Source organism: Motacilla alba, chromosome 1A (assembly GCF_015832195.1).
Source record: "Motacilla alba alba isolate MOTALB_02 chromosome 1A, Motacilla_alba_V1.0_pri, whole genome shotgun sequence".
Lineage (NCBI taxonomy): Eukaryota > Metazoa > Chordata > Aves > Passeriformes > Motacillidae > Motacilla > Motacilla alba.
The window spans coordinates 9,072,832-9,087,382 of NC_052031.1; the positions used below are offsets into that span (position 1 = coordinate 9,072,832).

The 14,551-nt window shown below is 36.6% G+C and overlaps 1 protein-coding gene across 5 annotated transcripts in view; it reads left to right on the forward strand.

Moving 5' to 3' along the window:
- The window catches only part of SEMA3A (semaphorin 3A), a 322,842-nt gene that overhangs the window by 285,753 nt on the left and 22,538 nt on the right, over window positions 1–14,551 (forward strand). For all 5 annotated transcript variants that reach the window (XM_038153363.1, XM_038153364.1, XM_038153362.1 and 2 more), the window contains 5 exons: window positions 362–476; window positions 572–641; window positions 1,711–1,855; window positions 7,527–7,746; window positions 12,817–12,908. In XM_038153363.1, coding sequence (XP_038009291.1) covers window positions 362–476; window positions 572–641; window positions 1,711–1,855; window positions 7,527–7,746; window positions 12,817–12,908 — 642 coding nt within the window. The remainder of the gene's footprint in view (window positions 1–361; window positions 477–571; window positions 642–1,710; window positions 1,856–7,526; window positions 7,747–12,816; window positions 12,909–14,551) is intronic.

Sequence of the window (14,551 nt, forward strand, 5' to 3'; positions counted from 1 at the left end):
GTTAAGCATAATAAACACCCTCAGCTTTTGCAGGACATGGCAGACTGGGAGTTTGGGATCAAGATATTCTGCCAATTTCTTTCTTCCCAGTGTTGAATATGCATAAAGTTATATAAAGAGATTTGAGGGTTTCTGTTTTTAAATTATGGACTAGTATGAAATATGAAACAATCAATGTGAAATAAAAATAATTCAGATTTTGTGTCTTTGCAACATAATATTGCTTTTGTACATAGAGGGTAAATTCTTCTCTCGTTTTCTCTAAATGTCATCTTATTTACTGTATTTTCTCTGTGTACTCTGTTGATACTTTAAACAAAGACTGTTGCTAAATATTAATGCAAAACACTTCTGTTATTAGAATGACTTTGGTGGACACAGGAGCCTTGTTAACAAATGGACAACTTTCCTCAAAGCACGTCTGATTTGTTCTGTGCCAGGACCCAATGGCATTGACACACACTTTGATGAACTACGTAAGTGGCAGAAATGGCTGGAATATAGAAATGTCTTCAGGCATTGCCTGCATGAATTTAACATGATTTTTTTCTTTTTCTTGTTGTTGTTACAGAGGATGTGTTCCTAATGAACTCAAAAGACCCTAAAAATCCAATAGTCTATGGAGTGTTTACAACTTCCAGGTACAGAGCATATCATTTTCTTGCATGAAAACTTGGGTGGCTGCTTGTTTTAGAGAGGTCTCTTTGTTAAAAGTGTTTTTAAAAAACACAAAATTTTCTTAACCTTTGAACTGAGAAGTCAATGTCAGTAAGAAGCAATGAATTAGGTTTCTTTCTTATGAGCAATGTACATCATCACCCTGAAGCTAGCAAACACAAAGGCTATCAGTTTCTCAGGCTGTTCTTGCCATTGAATTGGCTTTTTACAGCGGGGATCAGCATTTGTAGCGCTTTCCACGCAGATTTGGAAAATGAACGCAAGCATAAATAAACTTGTTTGGGGGCAGTGTAAAATAGGAAATCTGTGGAGTGAGAAATTGGCTAGTCAAGGAGATATTAATAAAAAGCATTGCTGAAATCTGGAAAGTCTAACGATCTTTCAAAAGTTCTGTTGTTGACTCACATATAAATGTGACTTGAAAGTTTTTGTTACATTGTGCCTTCACCAAGAACAAAATATACTTGTAGCTTTGGCCTGAGGAAGGTTTGCTGTACTGTTTGTATTGCCACATTTATCTGTGAAGAAAACAAGTTTTCATTTTTAAACAGAAAAAATGTTTCTAGTGATACCAGGCATGGAAGAGGGAGATTTACAAGTCCTTACTATCTTCTGTAAAAAATGTCTGGGTAAGAAACAACACTGAAGTTTGTACTTGTGCTGCCCGAGTGATGGAAGAGACTGCTAAAAAAATAGAAAAATGTGGAGTGTAGGGAAGAATTGAATAGTTCTCTAGGGAAAGCCTTACTGAAATTTACTCAAATTTGGGCTTTGGCCTTCTGGGGACAAGATGTTTTAAATAATGAAATAGCAGCCATCTGCTAACGAAAATGTCTGGGAGATCATATCAGTTTTGCTGAACTTTCACAGGAGGTGAGTGAGGATTGCTCTGAGAGCATGTCAGAGGTTTGATAATCATCACATGCAATAAATTAGAAAGCATCAAGCTGCTATTCCCATAGCTCTAGCACTTGATTAAGCTGACTGATCATTTAAAGAAACTGATTTGATTTCTTCTCCCCTCGTTTTCAGTAATATCTTCAAGGGATCAGCAGTGTGTATGTACAGCATGACTGATGTCAGGAGGGTATTTCTTGGCCCCTATGCCCACCGAGATGGCCCCAACTACCAGTGGGTTCCCTTCCAAGGGCGAGTGCCATACCCACGGCCAGGAACTGTAAGTACCCTAAGAAATCTGAACTGGGAAAACTGTGGAAAATATTTTCACATGTGACATGGTCCTTGAGCTGAGATCCAGGAAAGAAACTGACACAGATAACAAAATGGATAGAGTGGCAGAAGGGAAAACTAACAGTTCCTCCAGGTCCAGAATGTACTGATTTTCTTGTAACATATGAAACCGCAATAACAACTTCACTTGGATTTTAATTTTGGCATTCATATTAACAACTTCAAAAGAAGTTTTGGTAATGGCTGGAGAATTTTTCTGAAAGTCAAGTGTTTAATAAATTATATTGCATTTTCCTTTCCTTGGAATTTGTTTGGGTTGTTGTTTTTTTTTTTCAAATATTAGCTGACTGAGCCATTCTTTATGAGAATGAAAGGAAAACAGAGGATTTGCCTCACTGTTAGAAACTTTCAATCGACATTAAATATTGGACAGTGAAACAGATATTTCTGCAATAGATGATAGAATAACTATAATAGTGTCTAACTTCCACTGGGAATTTTTAAAAAATATCTGGTTTTACCTGATTCTCTGTTTCTGGTTTATAAATGACTAAAATATTAATCCATATAAGACATCTATATTTCAACTGATATAATCACATTCTAGAAATATTTAACTGCCTCTGAAATTTCGAGTCTAAGAAGATGTGACATTTATGAAACAAGCATTAATTGTATACATTTGGCTCGCTCCTTAGCTTGTATAAGTCAGCTTGGCCCATTTATGTTGAGAACTGTCCTTGCAGAAGATCACATATATATGTATACGTGTATACATAAAAATGTATATCTGTAAATAATATATATGTCTACAACATTCTTCTCAAAATCTTCTTAAATATAAGACACAAAAGAAAGCAGGAATAACTTCGCTTCTTTAGTTCATCATATTTTCTACGTTTCTCTGGTATGTTTGAAATTGCCCTTTCAAATCTGATCTTTCAACTGACATATATGCTCAGCTAATGAAAATTACTTCCTAAGCAAAAGAAAACAGTGGCTCCCTGACAGCTGGATTCCTCAGCACTCTGCACTCCTTCGCTGCAACTAAAGGAATTTCTAATTTTTTCCAGAGTTAAAACACGAGCTCTGCAGCATAAAAGAGATTTCATTACTCATGTGATAGTGAAGCTTTTTTTTTCCAATTATTACAGTTAATTCTGTTATGTCAGGGAGTTGGTTGGGGTTTTTTTTTCATAGTTCTATTGTGTTACAACTCTAGAAAATGTGAATGAGTAGATATTTTTGGTATTTCTTGTATAGCTATTCTCACCTTTTCAGTTTAACAGACTTAATGTTCATTATTCTGTTCCTTTATACTCCTCTTTGATTGCAGTCTCAATTAACCTTCCTGAACAAAACCAGATTCTAGTGATTATGTAGAACTATGGACAAAGAAGAAAGTTGCATATTTCTATTACAGAAATAGACTGAGATAAAGACCTGACTGCTGCACACAGACTGTTGCATTCATTCCTCTATAGAGATCAGATACAGCTCTGTTGAGATTCTAAGTGCACAACTCAAATATTTTGCTCTTGAGACTGGCAGTTCTGTGTCCTGAGACACACTTCTGGCCTCAGTTCTGCCTGGGGGTTACTCCACAACTTCTCTGAGGGTCTTGATCTGCGTTGCATAGGAGAAAAGTATAACTTGATCAGCTTCCCCAGAATAAGTAGAAAAACAAGGAACAGAACCCAGCCCTTAAGTGGTGAAGTGAGCTAAGACATCAGAGCCTTTGTCAAAGTTAAGAAATGCTGTTAGGTTACAGATACTTCTGTTTCTGGCTACCCTATCAGAATTGAATTTACTTCTACGATTTCATTATAAAATGCTTTTATTAAGATTCACAAAGTGCAAAGATATTCAGATTCCACCATAAGATGTTTTCTTGCCTAAAATCAAATGTAATCCCAAATTTAACAGGTCTGCTTAGCCCTACAGATGTAGTACAGGAGGCCATGCCACTGTTAGAATAGATGAGGCCAGCAGTTTGTCCTAGCACAATGCCAAGACTCTAATCCTGGGTTCTGCCACTTTGAAAAAAGAGGAGTGCCCTCACAGTTGCTAAAATCATTCTGTTGTACTAATAGGATAAAACTGAATTTTAAAATGAGGTGCATTTTTGACTAGAAAGAAGCTTTTTGTTTATAAAGTGATGAAGTTGTGTGTGTTTTCAATGATTTGAAGATCTGTTGAGAATAAAGAAGAAAAAGATTTTTGAAGTTCCTCAGATGTCCGACCTTTGGACTCCTTTTCCAAGAAATGCAGAAAGAGATTGGAGAAAAAAACCTGATGTTAGAGTAGTTCATTTTCAGAGTGCACTGAAGTTAAGCAGTGCTGAATTATCTTAGGAATTTAACAGGTGAGGTGCCAGTAAACTTCTTGAGCATCTGGTGATTTGCCCACTATGAAGAAAAGAAAAGGAAAGTAAGTGGTTTCTGAAAGACTAGAAACAATTCTGCATCAGCTTCAGATGCAACAAAGAAATTGCCAAAACTTTTCCTGTAAGATCTACAGGACTTGGTTTTCATTCTTTCTTTTTCTTTATTTTTTTTTTTTAACTTTTTAAAAGTATCTGGGAAAGGAGGGAGGACTTTTGTGTATACCTCATCTTAACTCAGGTAGCTCATCCTAAATTCCTATCTGACTTTCTGTGAATTCAGGTACAGAGCTCAGAGCTTTTTCTTCTTACCAAAATGTAGATACTGATTTGTTCTGTTGGATTCCTTACTGGGCCTAGTCCTGGTAATGCACTTTAAACTTCACATGTAAAGACACAGGGTTACAGTAATTTCTTTATTCTCAGAAAAGCCGGGGATCCAAGGAGTAATAGGGGTCTCATAATTGAGAGTCTTATTCAAACACACAGAATTATGACTCTAATTCTAGTTTTATGAATTTTCTGTGCAAAGTATATCTTGGTCCATAGATCGATAGAATATCCTGAGTTGGAAGGGAACCACAAGAGTCACTGACTCCAACTCCTGGCTCTGAACAGAACAGCCCCAAGCGTTACACCCTGTGCCTGAGAGCATTGTCCAAATGCTTCCTGAGCTCTGGCACTCTTGGTGTTGTGACCATTTCCCTCGGGAGATTGTTTCATATTGCTGCAAGTAAAATCCTTTGTTAGAAAATGAGCCAGAAAGTAAATATTCAAGCAGTTGAAACACAGCTGAAATTAATTTGCCTAAAATTGAAATGAACACTCATTAAGTATTTTTTTCAGTGTTTGCCCAGCTGCAATTAACAATACTTAGTTCTTGTGTAGTGATTTTTATACAGAGTACTTTACAGCTATTATCTAATTAATTGTTATCTAATTAATCCAAGTAAGTAGTGTTGAACTGTAGCTAGAATATTAATTGATATGCAAAGCCAACTTAAAATTTAAGTGTAGAATTTGAAACACTATTTTTGAGACAGAGAATGGTTTGCCCAATAACAATGAAAAGTCCATCTGATTTTCTCTTTGTAATATTTTTGTATAAAAGAGCAACAACATATAATAAGAAAAAGGTTAAAATATTAAAAAAATAAAATAGATAGCTAGTTTGCTTTCTGCTTTGTCTGCTCCACATGCCTTAATCAAATATTCTTCTTCTCTCCTCTCCAACCTTCCATACAAACAAAATTTGCTTACTAACAAATATGGAATTTGCTTACTAACAAATATGCCCACAAGGGACAATTTACACTTTATATGTCCATGCTGGAAGCATCCCTTTGCTGAGTACAGCAACGACTCTTTGACATTGATTTTTTAATTTCATTTCTGTTGAATTATTAATAATTTGGATCAAGGTGATAGCAAAGACAATCGATTTCTTCTGTTGAGCATTCTGCAAGGTCTGGATTCTCGCTTAATAAGATCTTGTCCACTAGGTTCTCAATTTAATTGGAAGGTATTTTATACCTGGATATAAAGGGCAAATTATCTCGGGCATTTTAACACCAGTTGTTTGTATTTGAAGGTCAAATATTGCAAAATAATTAATCTCAGCTGGGATTCAGTGTTTTATATGTCTTCAAGAGTTATCTGAACAGATCTGCGGTTGGGGTCACCAAAATCTTTGACAAGTATCTTTGACCTGGTGTCATTGTGGCTCATTTCTTTCACCCATTAACAGTACTAATATACTGCTAATGCTTATGTTAATGTTAAGCTAACTGTTCATTAAATATTTACCAATTCTACAGAAGAGATGAGGGCAAATGGTGATGACCAGCCACAGAGTCTCCTGATGGGACTATGTAATAGCTGAAAGTGGAGGAATACTTTTGTGGCTACCAACACCATGGTCTATCCTTTCCTTTCCTTTCCCTGCCTCTGGTTTCTGCTTACAGTGGGAGAACCTAAGCTAAATGTGAAATGTAGAGCCCTGTGGTCCTCACAGATGTGAGGCAAAACTGTCTGGCCCACCGCTGGGTATATACAGAGGAAAAGTGATTTTTTTCTGTCTTACATCATGGGACCAGATTCATCCCAATGGGACGCCAGCTGTTCCTGCACCAGCTGTGCAGGACAGTGGGGAGTTACTGCAGTTCCTTAATGAGATCCTCTCACCTAAGAGTTCACATGGACAGTATGATGAGTAACACTCACAGAAGGCTTTCTTTAGAATCAGCAGGGAGGAAAAAAAGATACATTTAAGACATGACTCACTAGATTTGATTTAGTGTAACAGGATCCACATTTTCGGGACTACATGGAGGACACAGAGTTGTTGAGACAAGCAGAGGTTTGAAAAGTCAGTAGAACAGGGCATTGTCCCAGGATTTTAGGATTTGATTCCTCACATAGTAATTTGGACTTCCAGTCAACTTCTGAAGACAATACTTTGAAATAAAGATGGTGGTGTGATAGATGAGTAATGCAATGGTTGACTCTCACAATTAAAAGGCAAATATCATGTATACATGTTAAGAGAAGTTTTATAGACTTATAGTTATATTTTACCCCCCCCCCTTGCACTGTTATCAAGGGGTGGTCTGGGTTCGGGACATTTGGGAGGGTTGGCTTGTTACTATGGCAACATCTGACCTCCAATCAAGATTTAAGGAAGTAAACTCCACCACTGGACAGTGAAGAAGGAGTCGATGGACAGAACTTTGGGGCTAAAGGGTTAAAAGGTAGAACATCCGTTGTGTGGATGAGCACATGGTGGGAACAATCCTCTGCCCCCAGAGCTGTAATGTTTTCTCTATTCAGTCTTCTGTTGTATTTTTCATGAGGTTTTAATAAACCTTTTAAATTTTTTGGAAGTGACTATCATTTCTCACAATGGCATAATTAATCAATTTTGTGTTGTATACATAACCAAATACTGAATTGCTTGCCTTGTATTGAATGATTTAGATATTTCAGGATTTCTTCCTTCTGACAATTAAAGACTAATATTAACCACAACTGGACTTAAAAGTTTTTGCACTGAAAAGGGATAAGAAAAGTGATGTATGAGGATCATTTACATTCTGTTAACCATATTGGTTTAAATCCAAAATAAATGAAAAAATAGAGACTATGAGTGACAGAATTAACTTTTGCTGTCTGTCACAAAACACTTAGATTCCCTGACATATTTAATTATAGACTGCCCTAGATGGGATGATAAATAATAAAATGTAAAACATTTCCTTTTTTTTTTTTTTCCTAGTGTCCCAGTAAAACATTTGGAGGTTTTGATTCCACCAAGGACCTTCCTGATGAAGTTATCACATTTGCCAGAAGTCATCCCGCCATGTACAACCCAGTATTCCCCATCAACAACCGTCCCATCATGATTAAAACAGACGTGGATTACCAGTTCACACAGATCGTGGTAGATCGAGTAGATGCAGAAGATGGCCAATACGACGTGATGTTCATTGGCACAGGTGAGAGGTCTTGAATCTACACAGTAATGCTCCTCCAGGATTGATGGAAACCTAGAGCAGATAAAAACTCGTACTCTGGAAGACAGAACATTGACTGAAGAACAGTGTAATCATGTGAATATTTGGGGCAGGACCCAAAACTGTGCATGTGGGGAGGCCTTTGTTACAAACATCCAATGTTACAGGTACAGGCCATAGCCTGCACATCTTAATTCTTTAGGAGCTTTGCCAACTGGTTTAAGATCAAACCACTCTCTTTCCAACTACTGCTATTAGGGATTTTTATTAGAAATGTCTTGCCTTATTAGTTATAATTTAGTATTAAAATTAGGGGGTTGAGGTACCCATTTTGAAGTGAAGCATAAAAAGTATTAATGTGAATGAGGCAAATATGGTAAAAGTCTTTTGTGCCTTTCAAGTATTTCAAGTATTGCCTCAAGATGCTCAGCCCTTCAGCCAAGAGGTTGCATCATTTTACTTAAGATGAAGGTATCCGGCACAAATGGAGTGTTTTCAGAAGAGCTGGTATTGAAATAGAAAGATGATATCCTTTCCAAAGCATTTGCAGAATCATACAGCTTGGGCATCTTAGAGAAGTGTAAATATGCACTCAGGCAAGACATTTTTTCCAGAAAGGTAATAACAAGAAAGAGTGTCCAAAAATTAGCTCATATGAATTTTCCTAAATTCAATGGTTTTAAAACTCTTGCTGAGTAGCAGTTGGATCTCATGGATCTGTTTCTTCATCTGTGAAAGTTTTACATTAGTTGGCTGATGTTTCAGCTATGTTAAATAAAAGTATTTTAAACTTCTACTGAACATAATTACTAGTAATTAGACATTGGCATTGTGAAGCCAAACCAAATCAAATCCTACTGCTTCTTTTCAGCATTGGACCAAAAAAATACCTCTGTGTCTGTCTTACAACAGTCCAACTTTTTACATACTTTTAATGCAGTTCTAGTACTCTAAACCTGGGGTCAGATTTCCAAAGCAATAAATGTAAGATCTCTTTCATGTTGATGCCTGAAATGTATTATGAGTAAACTGAGAGCTGATGAAGCTTTGTGTACCAAACACAGTGCAAGCATAACAATCCAGAACATTTACTGCAGAAAACACAGATCTACAGGAAGGGTTAAAGCACTTCAAAGCTGTAAACTGAGTTATTAGATGCCAGTGCTGCAGTATATTCTTGAATAAAACATTGACAAGTATTTTCATATGATTTTTCGCAACATATATATTTTCCATCACACATTAGATGTTATCCACAATTCATAGTGTTTGGTGCCTTTCAACAAGTCCTCTATGACCTGATTCGGCCCACAAAAAACAAATTAGTGGCATACATGGTATGGTGCCGAACAAACATAAGGAACTTATTTAAGTATATTTCTTGAGCAAAAGAGGTGGCATTTAACTCTCCAAAGCTTGGCCTGTGGGCTAAGAAAGATGCATTTGTTTCTGCAAGGGAAAGCAAAAAGTTCTTGCAGAGATTCACTGTACTTTCCTCAAGACTGCTGTTAGGGTAAGATGAAAATTAAGACAGAAGTTCCTGTCTGTTTCAGGCAGTGCAGGAAGATTTGCTTAAAACTGAGCTACAGCGTCTGGGTAGTTATCATTGCATACACTGGTTATTTAGTTATTATGTCTAGAGGTTCTTAGGTAAATCAGTCAGGCAAGATCTCCCTCTAAAAGAACCTAAATGATAATTTTTACCTCTGAATTTAGGGTTTTCCTAAACCACTAATATTCAGGTGTGTGGTAGATGCTTAGGATCCCATCCAATGCTAGTGATAGCCCTGCCCACAAACTATAAGAAACGTGTTGAAACATTATTACTTGCACTTGTCAAAAGATATTTCAGCACTAAAATCCTGTCTTTCTAAGTGCAGAGTGTCATTATTTTATGAAATACTACTTTTGACTACTTGTAGAAACCATTCTTCTTCCAGCAGGAGGTCATACCACAAGAACAGGCATTACAACACCCATGCCTAGTGCTGGAGCACAAAAACTGCTTCATGTTCCTCTGAGCTCACTGTCCTTATTGTGGTTTTCAGAATCAGGAAAAGGTGTCTTCCACATGGAGGGAATGGCAAAGAGGCAGAACTGAGGCCCTGCCTGCCTTCTGCCAGAGAGCTTCACTGAGCCAGCTGCTCAGAGTCAGAGGAATCACAAACAGATACACAATCAGCATGTATTAGTTCTTCCCAAGCAAAGAACTAACTGGGAAGCAGATTAGGGACTCTACTCACAGTCCATTTTCCCACTTGGTGATCTGAACCTATGACAAAGCCAGAATAATGCTCCCTGGGGTATGACTGGGTTTTTCTGTGCAGTCTGTCCCATCAGATTAGATAATATTTCTCTGTATTTTCCCATTGCTGTTAGAGCAATCTACATTATTCCCATGTGCTGCTGAACTGCACTATGTTGAAGAAATACTTTTTTTCCCTTTTCATTGAATAACTGATGATAATTGAACACAACATAATTAATAGCCATCCAGTGTGGTCACATTTTCCGTTCCTGTGGGGGAAATCTTGAGCTGAGCAGTTTCTTTCCCACTCTGATTGTACCAGTGTGTTTCACAATGAAAATAAAATCCTATCAGTATGCTTGAAAGTAATCAGAAAAAAACAGGGTTTCATGCATATCCTGATGGTCTAACATTTGGCATCCTTTGGCACAGTTAAAGTACCTCTGTCAGTAAAGCCAATTAATAACAGTAATCTTATCTTACTAAGCAGAGCCTATTGATCCTAAAGGAGACGCCTGATTCCGTTTGTGTGAAATTGTTTGAAATACTACTCTGTAAAACTTGATGTGTAAGCCAGATAAAGCTCCACTTTGGTACCTGTGGCCTGACCAGAGTCTCCACAGTGATTAACTCCGTGTATCTTTGACCTCAGAGGCTTTCTTGAGATCAGGCAACTGTAATTGTTGCAGGAGCCACTTAAAAGTCTGACCTTTTGTTGAAACAACATTATGGGAAACTTGTGTCTGCTCAATGCCCACTCAGTCTGTTTTATGAAAAATCTCCCTTTATTTCTAGGATATGGCATTTAATGGATTGTGACTGAGGACAGTCCTAGTCCAGCACAGAACAGAGTTGTGCCACTTTGCTACACTGTTATGTTTATTATGTCAGAGTTCCCTGTTCTTCATCCATAAAATGTATTTTCCTGAAAACCACAGTAATCATATTATCAGGATAATTAAGTAAATTAACTCATCGATTAAAGTACAAATATAACTACTCTTAGATTTTCTGTTATTCTGAATTACTCTGTTGTAGAAATGTGGATTTTTTTCTTATTATTTTAAAGTTTGAACTGCATTTGTTTTGTAACATTCTCAATATTTCTTGTTTTTGATATAGTCAATCAGCAGCAATGATCATAATGAAGACCGATCCAAACCCACTTATCTAGTATATTTTACTAGCTTAATTTGTACATGCAGATGCCTAAATAAAAAGAAAGATGTGCTTTGCTTGGTTGTTGCTTTAAGAAATAACTGTTGTTTTGTGTTTTTAAAAGAATATATGAATTTGTGGCTAATGAAAGAAAACAGTGATGTACATAATCTGGGGGAAAAGAAATTGCTTCTTTCTAAAATTCCAAAAATATGTATCTAGAAACCAACATCTGCTTAAAGGGAAGCAGATGGAAAAAATGAAAACTCTCAGTTCTACAGGATATTTCAGGTTTTGTAGGAATTTAAATACAAAATCATGTAAAGAAGTTAAGTACCAGAATTTTCTTATTGAATCAATAGCTTTTAAGTCAGCTACCCTATTTCTAATGTATGTTATTTCTTTGTCTCATTTTTATGTGTATTTTAGATATAGAAGCACAGTTGTCATATTTTTATTCAGAAATTTCAGCTAACACCCATAAACTATATATACTTATAAAATGTACATGTATATATATATAATATATATATATGATTTTGTGTAATTGATGGTTAAGTTCTTGTTTTAAGAATGTCAACCTTTATAGTTATTTGAGAATTTTATCCACTTAAAATGCCTTGTGTTTTCCCTAAACCATTAAAGCTGTAGGATGTGCACCATGAAGAGTCCTTAGGGACATAATTATTCTACCTGTGATACATTTACATGGCACTACACATGGCTGGTTAAAAAGAAAAGTCGCATACAGATTGTTTCCATTTCAGAGAGTCTGCAGTGATGTGTGCCAACCTAGAAATGGTTCTTTGTATTTTTGTTGTTTCCTGGAAATTGTGTTCATAGAAACAAAGAAATAAATTACAGATGCAGAAGCTGAATAACAGAGATGGTCTTTAGTCTCAACCACGTTCACAAAACCAAAGGTTGTGGCTCTGGAATTTCAAGTGCTGGCCTTGTTCATTTTAAAGCTTGTTGCAAAACTCAAAAAATGTAATTTGATATAGTACTAAAATGCTGGCACTCACCTATTTCTAAACCAAAGACACAAATTGTATGCTTTTCACCCTTCAGTGAAGAACCAGCATCTTACACACAGAGAAATATAGATGCCTTAAGGGGCTTATACATCTTAGGTACTTTGTTTGACACAGGGAAGATTGCAGGTACTTAAGAGACCTAACAGCTTCATCTGTCTAAGAACATTTGTCCAGATGGTTTTATAGCCATACTGCAGTATCTTCATATGCATTTTAAGAAAGAAAAACATCATATTCAAAATGGACTATAAAACACACCTGGGTAAATTTAGAACATTTCCTTCCCCAGTCATGAATCTGTCATTTTATACTGTCACTTAAATAGTATTTCAGTCCTGTCTATTCCTTAATAACTGTAATAGTATGCAATTTCTTTGTTGCATTTTGATAATTCAAATACTTAAATGTCCTACTGAAATACATTGTTTTCTGAGGTTATTTTAAATAGCAGTTCTTTTGAATGAGTGCTGAGAGAAATGTAGGTTCGTAGTCTTTATATGCGAAATAATTATATACTACAAGAAATTCTGGCTGCTACAAAGCAGAAGTATTCATCTTAAGCACCTGAAAACCCCCCTTTTTTTTTTTTTTTTTTTTTTACTTTTCAAGATATTGGAACAGTTCTTAAAGTGGTTTCAATTCCTAAGGAGACTTGGCACGAATTAGAGGAAGTCTTGCTGGAAGAAATGACAGTCTTTCGGGTAAGTGCAGCTAAATTTCAAGTGTCAGGTTGTAGATTTCTCTGTGGACAGCTGCAAACTCAACTTCTTGCAGTCTAGCCAAGAAATAGCCTGGCATACCCCTCTAATTAGCTTGTCATTTAGAGACCCCGACACCAGTCAAAATAAACCTTGAAACTTTCAGTGCGAGCTGGAGGTTAATGATAAAGAAATGGCATTCTGGGCTCTTGTTCAGTGGTTTAAAAAGTAAATTAGTATTTCTGAATCTTGAGCTGTTGTGTGCTGGAGTTAAATATCTACCTGTGCTGGTCTGGGAACAATGCTTGTCTGTTTTCTCCCACAGAGATATGCAATATACAAATTTATAATTGCATCAATTCTCAAAACTATTCAGACTATCAGCATATTGTAACTAGGAAGATACTTTAAACAGTGATCTGTCTAGATTTCTTACGCTTAATAATCTGAGGAACAAAGTGTTAATATTTTCAAAGGTCCCTTTGGAGTCTTATTTTCATGGTTCTACACAAGGCACCATAAACACCCCCTAACTCTAATACTTTTTGGTGAAATCAATCTTCTCCATTTTTCCTGTTTGAGCCACCTAAAAAATACAGCATCCCGGAGGCAGCCTGCAAGGCAGGGCTGAATAAACTTTTCAAACACTTCCCAGACAGAGCCCAGGGATGTCTCATGTTTTGTACACAACAACGAATCATTTACATTCCCCACGTTACTCTTTCTGTCAGTGCCGTTTTATGGCACCACTTCCCATCTCCAGGCAGCTGGGGGTTATCCCTGGCTGGGAGCACGGGGTTGGTGTGACAGTGTGAAGATGCTGCTGGCATGCTCCAGGAGCCTCTTGTGCTGACAGGGGCCGTGCCCTGGCCCTGCCACCATGTCCTCATCAAACTCCCTTGCCATCCCTTCAGCTTCTTTTTCTGAGCAGAGACAAGATAGCTGAGCAGAGCTTCTTGAGGGCATTCCTGCTGTTAATGGTACAAATCTTGCTCAGAAATCTCTGTTCTGAGTGCAAGATACCTCTGAAAAAATATGTGTCCCTGTTCTTGCAATCCATGGGGTTTTTTGAGGACAGAAATCTAGGGTACTTTTTTTTTTCTTAACATAGAAACTATGAGAAGAAAATGAGACAAGTTCTTTTCCTTTTTACACATGCAAAAGTCATTACATGAGCACAGGGTAATTTGGAAATTATTGATAATATGTGAATCTCTCCCCTGAAACAGGTAGAAATGCCAAACTAAAAAAGATCAGAAAAATATACAAATGAAAGAAGGAAAACAAATGGAATTAATTTTACTTCAGAAAGGTTTTGCAGAAGTAGAAGAGTGAATGGCAAATTCAAATTTGAAATTTTACTTTACATGTGTATTTTTTCATTGCATGAAGGTATTTTGGTGTTCTGATTTACTTGAAAACTCAATTATCTCTTTAGACATGTATTTAAGCCTTAAAGAGGGCATTAATGTATTTCAGTGGAATAAGCAGAATTTGTTTGCATAAGATATGAATCTTTCAATAGGGAATTTCCAAGAGATTTTACAGGTACCTCATCCAAATGTGAGTTTACTTTAGTTTTAAAGAGTGTATGTGCATCATGAACAATGTATTTTGATGTTAAGCTGCAATGTGCTGAGTACAGT